The 17,976-nt window shown below is 66.2% G+C and overlaps 3 protein-coding genes across 11 annotated transcripts; 2 read left to right on the top strand and 1 right to left on the bottom strand.

Moving 5' to 3' along the window:
• Nucleotides 1-521: 521 nt before the first annotated feature.
• On the bottom strand, nt 522-4,999 carry REEP6 (receptor accessory protein 6). Of its 3 annotated transcripts, none has more exons than XM_042977576.1 (6): nt 4,793-4,999; nt 4,026-4,064; nt 1,665-1,758; nt 1,439-1,577; nt 1,063-1,231; nt 522-650 (listed from the first exon to the last, which is right to left on the bottom strand). In XM_042977576.1, the coding sequence occupies exons 1-6, from the start codon at nt 4,905-4,907 to the stop codon at nt 613-615; spliced, it is 594 nt and encodes a 197-aa protein (XP_042833510.1). In that variant the 5' UTR covers nt 4,908-4,999; the 3' UTR covers nt 522-612. The 3 variants fall into 3 exon arrangements, with proteins under 3 accessions (XP_042833510.1, XP_042833512.1, XP_042833511.1); XM_042977578.1 differs by lacking the exon at nt 4,026-4,064 and adding an exon at nt 825-887; XM_042977577.1 differs by lacking the exon at nt 4,026-4,064.
• Nucleotides 5,000-5,831: 832 nt separating this feature from the next.
• PCSK4 (proprotein convertase subtilisin/kexin type 4) lies at nt 5,832-14,504 on the top strand. Of its 7 annotated transcripts, XM_042977569.1 has the most exons (17): nt 5,834-6,088; nt 6,330-6,434; nt 7,893-7,985; nt 8,060-8,188; nt 8,271-8,347; nt 8,445-8,533; nt 8,752-8,924; nt 9,010-9,222; nt 9,958-10,058; nt 10,150-10,253; nt 10,324-10,441; nt 10,636-10,857; nt 11,083-11,207; nt 11,482-11,604; nt 11,742-12,894; nt 13,106-13,807; nt 14,375-14,489. In XM_042977569.1, the coding sequence occupies exons 1-15, from the start codon at nt 5,894-5,896 to the stop codon at nt 12,203-12,205; spliced, it is 2,331 nt and encodes a 776-aa protein (XP_042833503.1). In that variant the 5' UTR covers nt 5,834-5,893; the 3' UTR covers nt 12,206-12,894; nt 13,106-13,807; nt 14,375-14,489. The 7 variants fall into 7 exon arrangements, with proteins under 7 accessions (XP_042833506.1, XP_042833503.1, XP_042833505.1 ...); XM_042977571.1 differs by having other exon boundaries at nt 10,678-10,857; nt 11,742-13,807; nt 14,375-14,496; XM_042977568.1 differs by having other exon boundaries at nt 11,742-13,807; nt 14,375-14,495.
• A 45-nt stretch (nt 14,505-14,549) lies between these two features.
• On the top strand, nt 14,550-17,238 carry CA2H19orf25 (chromosome A2 C19orf25 homolog). Its single transcript, XM_042977579.1, is given in 4 exon segments — nt 14,550-14,613; nt 14,861-14,970; nt 14,972-14,993; nt 16,554-17,238. Coding segments are annotated over 3 exon segments (357 nt in total). The 5' UTR covers nt 14,550-14,613; nt 14,861-14,862; the 3' UTR covers nt 16,781-17,238.
• Nucleotides 17,239-17,976: the final 738 nt, after the last annotated feature.

Genomic DNA, 17,976 nt, shown 5'->3' with positions numbered 1-17,976 from the left:
CCTAGCAGGCCAGATGCTTCAGCCGCCAGCAGTGCTGCAGGCAGCGGAGCCCGTGTCTGAGGTGCGGCCAGCTGCACGTGACCTCCGTGGTGGACTCGGACGTGTACTCGGCCGAGGACCCGCACAGGCAGGGGGCCGGCAGCTGGGGCGCCGAGGTGCTGCTGGTGGGCGGTGGGCTGCCCTTGGAGGCCTGGGGGGCCGGCTCCCCCGGCCCATCCGAGGTCTTCTCGGGGGGCTGCGCCACGGGGGGGCCCCGGCTGGGGGAGGTGCTGGTGCGCTGCTTGGGGCCCGCGGGCTGGGGGGCCGGCTGGGGTTGGCCCGAGGAGGTGACAGATGACTGGGGGCGCGGCCGGCCGGAGGGGCTCACTCGTGCCCGGAGCCGAAGCCGGTTCTGAGACTTGGAGGGCAGCCGGGAGCCGCCGGCCGGGGGGTCCGGCGGGGACTGGCCCGAGGTGGTCTGGGAGGCGCTCCCGGGGAGCGGCTTGCTCGGGGAGGCGGGGCTGGCGGGGGGCTGCCCTGAGGCGTCGGTCGAGGAGTTCGTGGAGGGCTTGGGGTGTGACGTGCCCCCCAGCTCGCCAGGCGGCAGGTCTGCGTAGCGGCTGGACGAGGGTTTCACTTGTCCTTCTGGGGCTGGGTCACGCTTGCTTGGGCTGCAGAGAGAGGCCGTGGGGGGGTGAGGCAGGCCCGGCCCCGGGGCCGCAGGGAGTCGGTCGGGGGCAAGGCGGCCGCCCCCGGCCGGGCCGGGGCCGGGGCCGTCTTCCCACCCTCCGCGGGGACAGCGCCCGCACACGCAGGCCCTGCCGCCCAGGCCCGGGAGTACGTACGCTCGGCTCCAAGGGCAGCGGCGGGGGTGACGAGAGCCCGGCCGCGGGCCAGGGTCTGCAGGACTGGTTCCCGAAAGCGTAGGAGAGAGAGGCTGACAGTGAGGGGGTGCAGCCACACGGAGGCCAGACAGGGGCCGGGCAGGGGCAGGAGGGAAAGCGGGCAGGGGCAGGCGGGTGGGGGGCACAGACGGACAGGGCCTGCGGCAGACAGACGCCCCTGCACCCTGTGAGCACACACCGTCCCGGGTTATTCCCACTGCCACGTCCAGGGCTCTCCCGCCGAGGTCTCTCACGACGCTGTCCACGGCCTCGTGGTGCTTTAGAAACAGCGGCCGTATCGCGCGATGATACAGCATGTGAGCCCCGTTCCAGGGCCCGGGAACCATGCAGAACAACAGGAAGGCGCACTGCAGGCACAGGGCGGGGGTCGTCAAGACCCGTGCAGGGCGGGCCTCCCCCACCAGATGGACCGCCTCCGTCAGACCCCCCCGGTGGGGGCGGGGGGCTAGCTCCGCAGAGAAGGGGCCGGGTCTCCCCCTCACACCCCTGGCCTCCCGGGCACCTGCCTGCTCCCGGGGGCCCCCAGTCCTGCGTGTGTCCCGGGGGCCACCCACCTTGCCCGCGTAGTAGAAAGGGAACCAGGACAGGAGTAGATCGCTGAAGAACTCGGCCAGCCCGAACAGTCCATACACCACCCAGTAGGTGAGCCACACAGTGTCGTCTTCTTTGCTTGGGCTCTCGATTGCTTTGATTCTGGGGGCGGGGAGGCGCACAGAGTCAGGGGCTGTCCAGAGCCCCCGACACCCCCTCCCAACGCCCGGACAGCCAGCGGGCACTCACGAAGCATATGCTGGGTACACAAATCCGATTACATTGCACAGTAGAGACGCCCCGAAGCCGAACAGAAGATACAGGCTTAGCAGAGTGGCGGCTCCTGCGGGAGGAGAGGGTGTGGGCAGGGCGGCGCGCTCCGAGCCGACCCCGGCACCGGAGGCCTCTTCCTGGCCTGGCAGACCCAGTCTGCCACAGTCGCTGCCCCTACGAGAGACCCCTCCGGGATAGGCCTGCTGCCCCCGCAGCGCCCTGGTGACGCCTACTATGGCCCTGAGCCCCGTGTCTCCTCGTATGTGCAACCAGTTATCAGTCGGTACCCCCCACCCCCGAACTGTGAACTCCCCAAGGGCAGGTGGGGACCTTGGCCCTGATGGGTAGAGTAGTTGCCCAATAAACACGTGTTGAATGAGTAAGTGACCATCTCCAATCATAACTGCCTTACTCTGGGTCCCGAGGGGAGGGCCGGGCACAAACGCCCAGTATTTGAATGCAAACAATGGGAGAAAAACCTAGAAGTAAGGCTGTTCATTCCTTCATTAAGATGTGATTCCCGGAGGCGCCTGGGCGGCTCAGGTCAAGATCTCATAGCTCGTGAGTTCGAGCCCCGCATCGGGCTCTGTGCTGACAGCTAGGAGCCTGGAGCCTGCTTCGGATTCTGTGTGTCTGTCTTTCTCGACTCCTCCCCCGCTCAAGCTCTGTCTCTCTCCCTCTCAAAAATAAATGAACATTAAAAAAAGACGACTTGATTCCCAGTGAGCAGAGAAAGGCAACATTGGTAATCTTTATCTCAATACGGTTTTTCATCCTGGCCACCGCAGACAATCCGGGCCAGAACATCTTTTGTGGGGGCGCCCCGGGAACTGCGGGGGCTGAACAGCATCCCTGGCCCCCACTCATCCGTGCCAGGAGCGCCCCCAGCCGCGACAACCACAGATGTCCCCAGACATTGTTCAGTACCCCGAGGGGGACAGCATAGCCTCAAGTGGGGGCTGTTGTCTTAGTGGGAGACAGCTGAACGTGGTAGCGTCCCCCAGACCCAGGAGAGCCCTCTGCTTTTCCACTCACTGCGTGACACCGAGCAAGTCTTTCTCTCTGCTTGGAGCCTCAGTTTCCCCATCTGTCAATGGGGTGGTAATGACCCTGCCTCCTCAGGTGGCCTTGGGGATAGCTAATACCACTCAACAGAGAGACCTCCTCTTTTCTACAGGTTTGCTGAGCACCTTCTGGGGGTACAAACACATTCCCAGTGACGGGCCCGGAGCACACACTGCTGGGGGAGGTGGGGAGCCAGGAGTGTTAGCTGCTTTGCAAACAGTCCTGGTAAACACTGCCTTCATTAAGTGCGCAGGTCTCTGTGCTTCCCTGCTGTGTCTCACTCACTGGCCAGAACAACAGGGCAGCTGGGAGGAGGGGGGACCAAGGTCACTCAGAGAGCCTCTGGGCTCCTGGGAGCATTTTACAGCCTCCGGCCTCCTCCCCAGGCGGTTATCTGTAGAGACAGAGGTCACTTGCGTACCAAAGGGCACCCCCTCCCTTCCCTCCACCTGGGTTAGTCTTTATCCCTAGGGTCTGGGGTCAGGACAGGGAAGGGGGCCTCCCCAGTTGGCCCCAGGAGGTCTGGTCACTGCCTCATCTGGGTTTCCTTTGTTACCTGGGCTGGGGATTTGACCATCTGGGGCAGGTGGGGCCCAAGGGGGATGTCACCCCCAATTGCTAGTTGGGGGGAGCAGGTTTCCCAGGGCACCTCTCCCTCAATCCCTATTCCTGCAGCCTCAGCAACGGGAGGATGACCTTGGACATTTGAGGGGGGGCACCATCCCAGAGATCAGCAACAGACAGGGCTCAGGGAGGGGGGTGGGTAGGGAGGGGTGAATGCTCCAGATGGAGGGGGGGGGCAGAGGCAGCCTTCCACAAAGCCCCTGACTCTCTGGGCCTCAGTTTCCCCCTCCCCCCCCCCCCCGTGCCTCCCAGCTTCCCCGATAGGCCCCTCCCCAGTGCTCTATGACTAAAGTCCTGCCCACGGGTATCAGGGATGTGGAAAGTCAGCAGAGAAGTCAGGGCCTGCTCCCAGGGACAGGTTCCTGGCTAGGCTGACATGGCCTGGGCACTGAAGGCCTGGGGGAGTAAACTGTGGACCTTCCCTGCCTGGCACGGATTCCCCAGCTGGGGGAAAATGGGAGGAAAGTGGACTGCTGGGATCTGCACACAGAAGGTGCTCAGTACATACTTCCCTGTCCTCACCCAACCCCCTCCCCCCACTTCTGGACAAAGTGTTCCTGGAATTCGCTCCAGGGGGCTTCCTGGAAGAGGTGGCATGGGGCCTGGGACATGGAAAAAGAGGGGAGGGAGCGTTTAAGGAGTACTTACTAGACAGTTTGGGAGAGTGGCAGGGGGCATCCAAGGCCACTGAGGAAGAGGAAGAGGAGGGGGACTGGAGGGGTAGCAGTCAGAAGGGCTGGCTCCCCGCTCTATGGCCCCCCAGCCAATATTTGCCCAACCCCACCACAGGGTCAAACAACCCAGCTCGACTAGTTGGGCACAGTGGGCCAAAGCACAGGGTGGGAGAGGGACAGGGCACGCCCAGGGGAGGTGACTGGTAGGAAAACAATGGGGGGAGGGAATGGGAGTGACCCTTCTCCTCCTGGCGAGGAGCATGGGGGAGGGAAAAATCTCTACACTTGCTTCCAGGCTGATGTTCCTGTGGGACGGGGGTGTGGCAAGACTCCCAGGGCACTGGCTGTCTACCCGCCGCTCTCTCCTCCCCCAGGGTGGACAGAACAACTGGAAGAACCGGACTTCGGCCTGGAATTCACCCAGGGCCGCGACGGAGGGGGCAGCGAACGGTCTCCAGACCTGAGGACTGGTGTGGAGGTACTACTGGGCCTGAGAGAGGGAGTGACACTAGCCAGAGGTCGCAGGGTGGGGGCAGAGGAGGGGCTGCGGGCAGACGCAAAGTCCTGGTCCACGACCCCTCAGGATCTGTCTCACCAGGGGGGTGCTCCCCACCGTCCGAGCCCGGACCCTGCAGAAGACGCCGGCCGGAAGGGGCCAGGCCCGGGACCCCGTTGCCCCAGGGCCTCAGTGTGCCCATCGGCGAAATGGGACAGGAGCCCAGAGCGCCCCGGACTGCTCACCCGTGGCTAAGTACCGCTTGTCGACACCTGTCTTGGCTTCGAGCGCCCTTAGCGCTTCGGTGGCCAAGTTCCTTTGTTCCAGAAAGTGCTCGAAGCGATGGCGCAGGCCGTCCATGACACCGGCGAGCCGGGGCCTCGCAGCCCGAGCTCGACCGCGGCCCCGCACACCTGCCCCGCAGCGCGCGTGCCGCTTTACCCAGGTGCGAGAAGCCCCGCTCCGCCCCCGAGCTGGTCTCCGCCCCTGCGCTGGTCTCCGCCCCCTGCCCCCCACTCCGGCCAATGGGAGGGCAGGGCGGACAAAGGAGGTGGGGCCTGCCCCTTCTCCCCCGCCGCATTGCCCTCTGGCGGGCCGCGGCCGCCCCAGCTGCGACGCCGGGGGCAGAGGGCGGGGCGCGGAGGCCGAGGGTGCCGATTGGCGGAGCGGAAGCGGGACGTAGCTGATTGGAGGGGTGGGGTCATGGCCGGGGATTATTGGCTGAGCCGTTGCGGGGGTGGAGCTGGGGGAGGAGGAGAGAAGGGTGCCGAGGGGCGGAGCTGGCAGGAGGAACTGGAGAAAGGCCAGAGCTGATTGGCGAGAACAGAGGAGGGGCGGGGTTGACCATAAAGGGGCTGGGGACAGACTCTCGGAGGAGGGGGGGGATGGGACGGAGCTAAGCTGGGGAGGCGGGACTTACTCAGAAGAACAATTCCGGTTGGGCCGGGTAGGAGGCAGGACTAATTCTAGAGGGAGGGGTGGGCAGGCAAGGGGGCGGGGATAAAGGGGCGGGACAGGGGTAGCAGCCTTGAACACTCTCCTCTAGGTCGGTCGGAAGTTTTGGTCACTGTACAAATGAGGGAGACTGAGGCTCCAGAGGGTTTGGATCTGTGGAAGACCAGGGCGGGGGTGTTCCCCGCCCCCCCTGCCCCGTCTTCGGCCGGATCTTCGCGCTCCTTGAGGTAGGTTGGGGGGGGCGGGAAAGACAGCCGCAAGGCCCCCTGGGAGTTGACGCCTTTCAGGGGTTGCTATGGCCCCGGGGGCGGGGCGGGCGCTTGGGCCCACTCGGCGGTTTGGCCGGGGGGAGGGGTTTTCGGAGGCCCCGCCCCGGCCCCGCCCCCGCCGCCATGCGGCCCGCCTGGACTGCGCTCTGGCTGCGCCTTGCCTTGGCTCTGGGCCTGGCCCTCGTTGGCCCCCTGCCTGTGGGGTGGTCCTCGGCCCGGGTCCCCATCTATGTCAGCAGCTGGGCCGTGCGGGTGTCCCAGGGTTACCGGGAGGCCGAGCGCCTGGCGCGCAAATTCGGCTTCGTCTACCTGGGGCAGGTGGGTGGCACCCGAAGGGACAGGAGAGTCAGGGGCTGGACACCCCTCCGGCAGACGGGAGGGGTACCCAAGATATCGAGGACCCCCAGCTCACCCAGGCCTCGACCAGCTTCAGACTCTGGGACCCCCAGAGGGCACCTGAAGCCCCCAGCGGCGCACCTGGTTGGGGGAGGATGTTGGCCACTGTCCTGGGGACTCGGAGGCAGGTGCCATCGTTGCGGATGCCCCCTCACGTTCCCAGATCTTTCCTGACGGGCAGTACTTCCACCTGCGGCACCGGGGCGTGGTCCAGCAGTCCCTGAGCCCACACTGGGGCCATCGCCTGCGCCTGAAAAAAGACCCCAAGGTGAGCCTGCTCAGCCACTTGTTATCCAAGCCACCTGCCCTCTCTGAGTCTCGGTTTCCACTTGGTCCCCCAGTCTGTACGATGGGGACCATCCGTGGACAGCAACAGGGCACGTGTGCGTGCTGAGCTCACCTCGGGGCCTTGGCACACTGTCAGCATTTCTTTTTGGCCCCCCCCACCCCCATCTTCTCTCTCACCCTAAAGGTCAGGGTTCGGCAGATAACATTCTAGTTCACGGGATGGAGAGAAGGGAATTGGTCCTTTTTATGACCGGGAGTAGGAATCCTGCCTGAAGTCAGCCGGTGAGGCTGTGAGATGCTCAGAGAGGTGCCAGATTGGGAAAAGGCTTTAGATGCCAAGCTGGGGACTTGAGGCTGAGTTTGGAAACCCTCAGGAGCCAAGATGGGGTTTGGGCTGGGGGCTGATCAGCATGGAGGCAAGAGGCTTGATAACTTGAAACCCACTGGGAAAACTGGGAACGGGGAGAAGTTGCCAGTTCAAGGTGTGGTTTGCACGAGAGAGGCCAGGGCTTGCCAGTGGATTAGACGTGTGGGACAGAGAGAAATTGGGGCCAGCTCCCAAGTCTGGAGCTGGGCACATGGGGAGACAATTGCACCATCACTGGGATGAGGGTGAGGGCACAAGAGCTGGTTCAGGGCGGGGCAGGGCGGGGGGGGGGTGGAGATCAACAAGGAAGAAAGAAGGGCAAAAAGGTCTGAGGAAGACCAACCTGGGGCAGGCAGAATGGCTGTGTGCAAAGGCCCTGGGGTGAGGCAGCCACTGTGACTGCAGCAGAGGGAGGCTGGTGGGGGCCAGATAGGCAGGGCTTTGTGGGCCCTGGAGAGGGGGGCAGCATGGGAGGGGCTCTGCAGAGAGTGATGTTACTGTGTCGTAGAGAGGCAGGGGGGCAGGTGGGGAACCAGGGCGGAGGCAGGTATGGCCATCCAGGGATGTCTTACGAGGAGTGGCCGCTACAGGAGGAAGATGGGCAGATCTTGGGCAGAAGGATCTAGAACAGGGACTGGGGAAGGGATAGGGCTGGGCCTCAAGAGCAGTGGGCCCTGGGACTGGTGCTAGGGCCTTGGTCCCCTCTGAAGGCAGAGCCCCAGGCACACGGGGACCCCAGAGAGCAGCCTCGGCAAGCACGAGGTCCCGGGCCCCGTCCCACACCATGACGGACCCGGGACAAGCAGCGGGCGACCCAGACACACCCCCGCTCCAGCCGCGGCCCACACAGAGTCGTCCCCTGGTGGGCCTGGGGAGGAGACCTACGCAGACCCTGGAGGCAGACTCGGGCCCCGCGGCCCGGAATTGGTGGGAAAGGCTTGGTGGAGCCGGTCAGGGCCCTGGCAGGTGCGCGGGTGTGAGAGCCGCACCGGCGGGTGGAGGGGCGGAGGGGTGGAGGGCGGGCTGGCTCTGGGGGCCCGGCGCCCTCCTGCACTGCGCGCCTGTCTGCAGGTGCAGTGGTTCAAGCAGCAGACGCTGCGGCGGCGTGTGAAGCGCTCGGTGGTGGTGCCCACGGACCCCTGGTTCTCCAAGCAGTGGTACCTGGTGAGCGGGCCGGGCCGGGCGGTGGGGCCGGGCGGGGCCGGAGCCCCGCTGACCCCAGCCCCTGCCGTGCCCAGAACAACAAGGTGCGGCCGGACCTGAACGTCCTGCAGGTCTGGAGCCAGGGGCTGTCGGGCCGGGGCATTGTGATCTCTGTCCTGGACGATGGCATCGAGAAGGACCACCCGGACCTCTGGGCCAACTACGTGAGACCGTGGGGACCGGGGTGGGGGCTGCGCCAGGTCCCGCGGCCTGCCCCCGTCCCTCACGCCCCCGCTCGGCCCCCAGGACCCCCTGGCCAGCTATGACTTCAACGACTACGACCCGGACCCCCAGCCGCGATACACGCCCGGCGACGAGAACCGGTGAGCCGGCGTCCTGCGGGGTGTGTGCGGGCGGCGCCAGTGCCTTGTGGGGAGCCGGGGGGGCTGGGACTGGCCCCCCTCTCTGCCTTGGCGCCAGGCACGGGACCCGCTGTGCCGGGGAAGTGGCCGCAATCGCCAACAACGGGTTCTGTGGAGCGGGCGTCGCCTACAATGCCCGGATCGGAGGTATCGGGGCCCGGCTCCCGCACCCCGGGGACGGAGGGCGGCCCGGACGGCACGGGGCGCCCGGGGATTGCGGGCAGAGTCAGGCGGCTCTGGGGGATGCAGGGCCCGAGCTCAGGTAGGGGGAGAGCTGAGCCCCGCGCAGACGCCCCCGCGCCAGAGGGGGCCTGGTGGGGGGGGCGGCGGGGCTGACCGCGGAGGCCGGACGCCCACCCCTGCAGGCGTGCGCATGCTGGACGGCACCATCACGGACGTCATCGAGGCCCAGTCGCTGAGCCTGCAGCCGCAGCACATCCACATCTACAGCGCCAGCTGGGGCCCCGAGGACGACGGCCGCACGGTGGACGGCCCGGGCGTCCTCACCCGCGAGGCCTTCAGGCGCGGCGTGACCAAGGTGAGCCCACCCCGGGGGCCCTCGGGGGGCCTGGGCCGGCCCTGGAGGCCGGCGCGCCCATCCGCTCCCTCGTGCCTGCGTGCAGGGCCGCGGTGGGCTGGGCACCCTCTTCATCTGGGCGTCAGGCAACGGCGGCCTGCACTACGACAACTGCAACTGCGACGGGTACACCAACAGCGTGTACACGCTCTCCGTGGGCAGCACCACCCGCGAGGGCCGCGTGCCCTGGTACAGCGAGGCCTGTGCCTCCACGCTCACCACCACCTACAGCAGCGGCGTGGCCACCGACCCGCAGATCGTGAGTGCCGGGGAGGGGGGGGCCCCGGGGGCAGGGGGAGGCCCACCCCTCCGCGCCCGCCTCCGCCTCCCCTCCTCCCCTCCCTCCCCTCCCCCTGTCTCCTTTCCCTTCCCCTCTGTCCTGGTCCCACCTTCCCCCCACGACTCTGTTGTCTTCCCCCTTGGCGCCTCCCCTCCCCCACCCCGTCCTGCCCGTCCCCTCCCCCCACCTTCCGTCCCGTCCCCCACTTTCCCCCCTCCCGGGGCTGCCCTGTGGCACCTGGAACACAGAGGGGTCCCAAGACCAGGCCCCAGTGTCCTCACCCCTTCGTCTACCCTCCTGTCTCTCTGGTGGGGCAGGCTGCCCAGCTGTGTGACCTGGGTGGCGCCCGGGGCCCCGTTCCCGGAGGTGCCTCTGCGGCACCTTCTTTTTTTTTTTTTTTTTAATTTTTTTTTTCAACGTTTTTTATTTATTTTTGGGACAGAGAGAGACAGAGCATGAACGGGGGAGGGGCAGAAAGAGAGGGAGACACAGAATCGGAAACAGGCTCCCGGCTCCGAGCCATCAGCCCAGAGCCTGACGCGGGGCTCGAACTCACGGACCGTGAGATCGTGACCTGGCTGAAGTCGGACGCTTAACCGACTGCGCCACCCAGGCGCCCCTCTGCGGCACCTTCTTGAATCCTTGATGCATTTTGCACAAAGGCAGGGTCTCCCTGTGCACCGGTCCCCCCCAAGTCCCCGTCTCTGCCCCCAGGTCACCACGGATCTGCACCACCGGTGCACGGACAAACACACGGGCACCTCGGCGTCGGCCCCGCTGGCCGCGGGCATGATCGCCCTGGCTCTGGAGGCCAAGTAGGTGCTGGAGGGGACCCCGCTTACTGCGCTCGCCCCACCCCCCCCCGCCCAGCATGGCCCCAGCTCACCTACCCTCGCCTGCCCCCAGCCCGTTCTTGACATGGAGGGATATGCAGCACCTGGTGGTCCGTGCGTCCAGACCCGCGCAGCTCCAGGCTGAGGACTGGAGGACCAACGGCGTGGGGCGCCAAGGTGAGGCGGGGCTGGGCGGAGGGGGGGACGCCACGCCCCCAGGGCGAGTGACCGCCGCCCGTCCACGCAGTGAGCCACCACTATGGCTATGGGCTGCTGGATGCCAGGCTGCTGGTGGACATGGCTCGAACGTGGCTGCCCACACAGCGCCAGCAGAAGTGCGTCATTCAGATCGTACACACCCCCACGTGAGCAGCCCTCCGCCGCCGCCCCTCCGCCGTGCCCGCCTGTCCTCTCCCCGCACCCGTCATCGCCGCGGGGGAGGGGGTGACAGACGCGTGGGGCCCAGCACCCGTTGCCTCACTTTCCCCATCTATGAGACGAGAGAGAGGGTGGGCTCCACGACGTGAGCCCAGACCCCGGTGCCCACCCCCCCCCCCAGCAGGCCCGCAGAAGGGGCGCTCACAGCCCGCGCCGCCCCCAGCCCCATCCTGCCGCTGACGCAAGTGAGGAGGAACGTGTCGGCCTGCGCCGGCCGAGCCAACCACATCCGCTCGCTGGAGCACGTGCAGGTGCAGCTCTCGCTGTCCTACAGTCGCCGCGGGGACCTGGAGATCTCGCTCACGAGCCCCATGGGCACCCGCTCCACGCTCGTGGCCATCAGGTGCAGGGGTGGGGTACCTGGCCCCGTGGCAGCCGCTCTGTCCTTCCCCGGGTGCGGGCAGTGTGCTGTGGGGTCGGGGGGGGGGGGGTCTGCTCAGGCCGGACACCCGGCGCGCCTCCCCCCTCGGGAGCCCTGCCAGCAGCCGTGCTCGGCCCTGCAGACCCCACCGTCCTCGGGGCTGTGAAGCCCCCCCTCCACCCCCGCCCACCCTGCCTCCTGCCCCAGACCCTTGGACGTCAGCGGCCAAGGCTACAACAACTGGATCTTTATGTCCACCCACTTCTGGGACGAGGACCCGCGGGGCCCGTGGACGCTGGGCCTGGAAAACAAGGGCTACTACTTCAACACGGGTGAGAGTGACACCCAGGCTGGGGCCTCGGGCCCTGGACCGGCCTGGGATCCCCCGCTGCAGAGGGGTCCGGGGTCTCCCTGGGACACTGAGCGGGTATCTTCGGAGAATAGTAGATGCCAGTTACCGGCGCCCGGTGGGCGTCCGGCCTGGGGGCCATCAGCGTCTGGGACTCCGGGGCGGGGCGGGGCGGCCGGGGAGAGGAGCCAGGAGGGCGGACCAGGTGCCGACAGCCTCTCCGCCTTTTCCCCGTGCCGCCTGCGACCCCCGCCCAGGGACGCTGTACCGCTACGAGCTGCTGCTGTACGGGACGGCCGAGGACATGACGGCGCGGCCCCCGGGCCCCCAGGTGACCAGCAGCGCGTGTGTGCGGCGGGACACAGAGGGGCCGTGCCGGGGTGAGTGCCTGGCGCGGCACGGCCTGCTCGCTGGGGGGCGGCAGCAGCGGGCAGTGTGCGTGTGCGGCCCGGGGCGGGAGGGCATACGGGGCGGCGGGCCCTGGCCTCACGCCCCAACGTACGTGTACCCCGCGCAGAACGCCACGGCCCCGCCCACGTCCTGGGCCACCTCCGCCTCTCCTACTGCCCGCCCAGGTACTTCGGCCACACCCGGCAGGCAGTGACCGCCGCCGGGCCCGGCCGCTCCCGCCCTGTGCGTCTGCTCGAGCTGCCGCGACTCCTGCTACACCTGCCTCGGCCGCTCCCCGCTCAACTGCACTGCCTGCCCCCCCGGCCTCCACGCTGGACGAGCGTCGAGGCTCCTGCTCAGGACCCGTCCCTCCCTCCCAGCGGCCTCCCCCAGCCCGCCGCAGTCGCCCACCCCGGCCGCCACCGCGGCCGAGCTCGGGCCGTGGTACTGGCCCCGCTGGCCGTGGCCTTCGGGAGCCCCTCACTCCGCAGCGTCCTCGCTGTAGGCTGCCCACCGCTGTGCGCGGCACCCCCCCCCACCACCACCACCCCAGGTCCAGCTGCTGACCGGGACCTAGAGACACCTGAGTAGGGGGCAGACGTGTGTCTGTGCAGGCACTGCCATCCTGCTCCTTTGCTCCAGACTGGAACCTGGGCGGGGGGTGCAGGGACCCGCCCCCGGAGGCTCTGGCTAATCACTGAGGCCCTCAGGCCAGGGGCGGCCTGCTGGAATCCCAAACCCGAAATTGGCAAGTCCGGGTGAAAGAGAGAGAGACAGAGAAGGCTAGCTACACGGTTTGGGGTGGGGGCAGGGTGGGATGGGGCAGAGGCTGGGCTGTGACAGCCGTCCCTTCCCAGCCCCAGAAGTGGGGGGGGAGGGGCAAGGGGAACCAATGACAGCATCCAGAGTCTCTGGCACCATGTCAGACCTCGGAGTTAGCAAATAAAGGTTGAAGAGGAGGTGCCAAGTCTGTGGTCTCCTTTGGGGCAGGGGCAGGCCCCCGTCCCCATGGCATGGTTGGGGGTTCCCCCGCACCCCGCTTGGAAACGGTCTTCTCCTGGAGGACCTTGTGGCCCACAAGGGAAAAGGGGCAGCTGGGGCCCGGGGCCCCCAGTCTGGTGGGGGCAGGAGTGAAGTGGGGGGTTCCCAGGGCGGCGTGCTGCATTCCTAACTCCTCCTAAGTTTCCCTCGTCCTGTTGGGGTGTTTCTCTTTGACGCTGATAATGAAGAGAAGCACGAGTCCCAAATGAGCATGCGTGCGGCTGTTCCCCGCCCCGCAGGTAGGTCTATGAAGTTATAACAATCGTGCTGCTTCTCTACTCCCCGAGAGTCGTGAGGAGGCCGAGGGAATTATGGGCTGGAGGCATGTTGCTTTCACTGGCCCCCAAGCTGGATTTTCCCGTTCTGGACGTTTCACACACGTGGACTCACACCCGGTGTGGCCTCTCGTGTCTGGTTCCCTCCCTGAGTTTTGTGTGTTCGGCCCTGCAGACGGCGGGTGTCCTCGCTCCTGCTGGCGGCCGAGTGGGCGGACAGTGTGTCGATCCATTCATCCATCCATGCACAGTCGGGCTGTTTCTACATCCCGTGAATTGTGAATCCTGCTGCTGTGAGCACGTGTGCGGCTCTGAGCACCTGCCAGGGCCGGGCCATGCGTCCAGGGGTGCTTGGCCTCCTTCTTGCAGTTTTGGTGGCCTCATCTGTGCAACAGCACCAAGCCTGGCACTTGCTTCACCCAACGTAAGATCGAGAGAGGTCGTCTTCCCACTGGCACACAGCAAGCACCCAAAATGTGTCCGCCGGGGGCAGACACTTCGGGAAACCAGTTCTGTAAACCATTCATCAGAGTTACCGTATGACCCAGCAGTTCCGCTTCTAGGCATGTCCCCAAGAGAAACGACATATATCTGCACAAAACCGTTACAGGGATATTCTCAGCAGGAGGAATCACGACAACCGAAGATGGAAACAACCGAGATGCCCATCAAGGGACGGACGGTCAATGTGCCCATCGCGCACGCGCACGTCACTCAGGTGTGTCCACGCACGCGCTCGTCCACAGATAAACGTGTCCGCCGTGCACGCGCACGTCCCACGGCCGGCAACAGGAGCGAGGCGCCCACGCCACGCGCGGAAGGACCCTGAACACACGACGCCGAGGGAGGGAACCAGACACGAGAGGCCACACGGGGTGTAAGTCCGAGTGTGTGAAACGTCCAGAACAGGCTCATCCGCGGACACAGGGGGGGACTCGTGGGGGCTGGGGGGGGGGGGAGGTGATAACTAATGGGGATGTCTTTTGGGTGATGGAATGTTCTGGAATTAGACTATGGTGGTGGTTGTACATCTCTCTCAAAACCATTGAATTGCACACTTTAAACAGGTGGACTGTGTAATGTGTAGATAACATCCAGTAAAGCTGTTAAAAGGCACAAAACCAGCCTTGGTCTCTGAGCCTGTCTTCCCGTCCTAGCTGTCGGGGGAGGAACCAGGCAGGGCAGAGGTGGGAGGTGCTAGGGACCAGAGGGGCAACTGTGATGGAATCTAGCAGGCTGAGCTCCGTCCGGCGTCTCTGGCCACCTCCCGGGGAATTGGCGCGGCCAGGCCAGCCCCCTCGAGAGGGCAGTTAACTTTGTTCCCACGACAGCCACGTGGGTTGGGCGCCCTGCCCACTTTGGGCAGAAAACCGGGACTTGGGTGCTTTGTTACGCAGCGAGGGGAGCCGGGACAGGACCCCCTGCCCACCCCATGCTCTTCCAGGCCTGGCGCGCCGGGGAGGTTGAGGTCACGTACTTCCCAGGTCCAGTCAGACCATTGAGGACCTTTAGAGGCGCGGCGCCTTTAAGAGGGGGTGTGGCCTCCTGACGAGCGGCGGGCAGGTGCCGGAGGAGGCTCGAAGGACGCGTCACGTGCCTGCTGGGCGGGACCGTGCTGCGACCGGAAGCGGAAGTGGGTTGTCGGCGGTGCTGGCGGCTCAGTGCGCGCGCCTGGGTCGGGCGGTAGTGCTTTCGGGGCGTTCACGGGGAAACTGAGGCGGGGATGGAGTCGGATGCGGAAACCCCTGGCCCCAAGTTGTCGGTCGTTGGGAGGGCCAGGGGCGAAGCGAGCCCAGCGGGGCGGGGCAGGGTGGGCCTCCCCGGGCACGGGGCTCCGGTGGGTGTGTAGGAGTTCACTGGACGGAGGAAGGGCCCAGGGAAACGCCGAGAGGTAGACGCCCCCGTCAACTGCCTTTTCTCTCGCCTCCAGGGATGGGTTCCAAGGCCAAGAAGCGGGTGGTACTGCCCACTCGCCCAGCGCCCCCCACGGTGGAGCAGATCCTGGAGGACGTGCGGGGTGCGCCCTCCGAGGACCCCGTTTTTCACCGCCCTGGCCCTGGAAGGTAGGGGGAGCCCGGGCACGAGCGGAGGGGGGGGGGTCGACCCTGAGACCCCAGCGGCAAGGGGCGGGGAGAAGCGCTGTGCAGCCGAGGAGTTAGGAGCTTCGCTTTCGGCGCGGTCCTTACCCTTTCTGAGCTCCCGCCGCACGTCTGTAAAGTGGGGCGCAGCCGCAGAGGGGCGAATGGAACGGGGGTCCGCAGTCGGGTCCGCCGCCACATCCCGGTTGTCGCCTGTTCTGGTAAAAAGCCAGGGAGCTAGAAATGGATTTTTGGCTCAGCCCGCGGAGCGCGCGGACCCTGGACCTCAGGGTTGTGGGTTCCTGCCCCACGCCCGGTGTGGGGATTATTTAAAAGTAAAATCCTAAAATTAAAAACACGAACAAACGGGTTTTTCAGTGGCGGTGGGGGAGAATACTCGGTGAGAAGGGGAATGGCTTGAAGTTGGGATTTCAGTGGCCGTGTCGTCGTCCTGGCACAGAGCCCGCTCGCTTAGCTGCGGCCCTGATGAGGTTCGTTTGCTCACTCGTTCAACCTTCCCGAAGAAGGTGCCGGCCTCGTGCCAGGTGCTGCTCTGGGCACTGGGTCAGGAGGTGAGCAAAGTCGAGGCCAGTGCCCGCCCTTGGGCTGGTCTAGTGGGGAGAGAATTCACCGTTAAGTCTTGTGAAGCCATAGATGGTGAGAAACGTTTTGGGATTTTTTTTTTTTTTAAGTTTATTTACTTATTTTGAGAGAGGGAGGGAGGAAGAGAGAGGGTTTTAAGCAGGTGCCGTGCTCAGCGCGGAGCCTGACGCGGGGCTGAAACTCTGGAACTGTGAGATCATGACCTGAGCTGAAATCAAGAGTTGGACGCTTGACCAACAGAGTCATCCACCCGCCCCTGCTTTGGGAATTAAAAAAAAAAAAATTAGGAAGTAGTAACAATTGGGTTCTTTGCTCCGTGTGGCCATATGCTTCACGTGCTCGAGAACCACTCCTGGCTGGTGGCTGGTTCTGTATTGGACAGCTCACCTGCAGGGCTTTCCACCATCCAGAATGTTCTGGCAGGTGGGGCACAGCTGGTGTTTATCCCCGTCCTGCAGCTGCTTCTTGGAAGGCTGCTTGAGCCCAGGGCCCCCAGCATCCTGACGGTGGGGAGACTGAGGCACGGGCTGCGTTTGGGCTCACTGAAGGGAGAGGGGCTCCCCCTGCTGGCGGGGCTCCTGTCTGAGGCAGGTGGGGAGCATCTGACATGTCTCTAGGGGACCTGAGCCCTGTGGAGTCTCTGCTGTGGCCGGGCGTGGGCTGTTTTAGGAAGCGGGGCCGCTGGGAAACGCGTGTCCCAATTCTCCTCCTCCCAACCCCGAGGTCTTGAGAACAGGGAAAAGGTTGCAGGACGAGAGTGGGGCGGGAGCCAGCCTGCTCTGTGGCTCCATTGTGGCCCCCGCCCCCTCTGCGGGAGGACATGGAGGCCGATCCCCGGGCAGGGCCTCAGGACAGGGCTGTCCCGCCCCTTCTGTGATCCGTGCCCCCAGCCGGATCCTCTCCCTGTCGCTCCCTGACCGGGGTGCTGTGTGCTGTCCCCAGACTCCCCAGGCCTCTCCGGGAGGGCGGAGGACGCGGAGGCCCAGCGGCAGCAGCTTTACCAGCAGAGCCGCGCCTACGTAGCCATGAATCAGCGTCTGCAGCAGGTGGGCGATGGGCTGAAGCAGAAGCGTGAGGACCTGTGGCGGGCTGGCGAGGGGCTGGAGCGGGAAGTCCGGCTGCTGAAGCAGGGGGCGCCCCCAGGGGCCGTGGCCGCCTCCTTGGGCTGACTGGCCCGCCAGCTCGCCTTAGCGCGCACCCCGGCAGGGCGCCCCGCGGCTCCCCGGCACCTTTGGTCCCCCCCCCCCCCCCCCCCCCGAGACACCTGACCCGGCACACCTCAGACGCGGGCCCCTGGGTCGCATGGCCTGGGCTCGCCCCGGGGCCCGGAGACCCCGGGGCCCACAGCCTGCGTGGGGGGTGACAGACACAGCTGCGTCGCCGGGCGCGGGCCCCTTTCGAGGGGCGGGTCTGGGGCGGTGTGGGTGCCGCTCGCCCCGGCCGTGGAGCCCAGACCGGACTTCGTGCGGGGTCCCCAGCACCCGAGGGCCGGTCCGTCCAACCTCTCCTTGCCCCTGGCGACCCTGCTTCCCCGCGTCATCGCAAGGGAGATGGTGGAACCCCGGCTGCTTTCTGTCTCCGCCCATCTCTGCGTGAACTGCGGGGGGGGGCAGGATTCCGGCAGAGCCCCCCCCCCCCCCCCCCCCCCCCGTTCCCTCCAGACAGTGGCCCGCTGCCGGAAGAGCACTTGCCCAGCAGGGCCCGGACCGGAGACGGGGCCTCTGGTGGTGCCCCTACTGAGCGCCCCGGTCCGAGGCCTGGGCGCTCCTGCGGGGCGGGTTACCCGTCGGGGTGCGGGACCCACCCGAGACCCACCCCATCACGGGGGTGCCTGGCCTGGGCTCCCGGGAGGGGACAAGCTGGCCAGTCTCCCACCCGAGCCCTCGCTGGCTGCCTTCATCCTGGAAGGCTTCGTCTATGGGCAGGCGTATGGAACAGGAGCGGATCTTGAAAAGGGCTTTTCGCTCCAAAAGAGCGACTTTCAGAAAACTGGAGCAGAGGTGGCTGGCTGCAAGAGGCGTCCCAGAAGCCAGGCTGCTCGTGGCTGCCCCTGTCCGGGGCTCCGTGGGAGCTCCGAAGTGCCACAGCAGGACCCTGACACGGGGGACCCCGAGCATCCCCGGAGGTGTTTCTCTTCCCCTGAAGAAGGGGAGCCTGCTTAAGCCTGAGAGGCCCCAAAACCAAGACCCAGAAAAGGGGGCCTTGGGGACGCTTGACCATCGCACGCCCGCCCCGCTGCTCACGGCACGCCCTTGGTGAGAAGTTCTTCCGCTTTCCCTGCCTGGCCCTGGTCTCCAGCGCTTCCTGACTCCGGGGTGCCGTCCACTCGGAGTCCCCTGGGGTCAGGCAGGGGCACACCCGCTGG

Source organism: Panthera tigris, chromosome A2, assembly GCF_018350195.1.
Source record: "Panthera tigris isolate Pti1 chromosome A2, P.tigris_Pti1_mat1.1, whole genome shotgun sequence".
In the NCBI taxonomy this organism is placed as follows: Eukaryota; Metazoa; Chordata; class Mammalia; order Carnivora; family Felidae; genus Panthera; species Panthera tigris.
The sequence above is the reverse complement of the archived record's forward strand: the minus strand, read 5'-3'. Positions and strand labels throughout refer to the sequence as shown.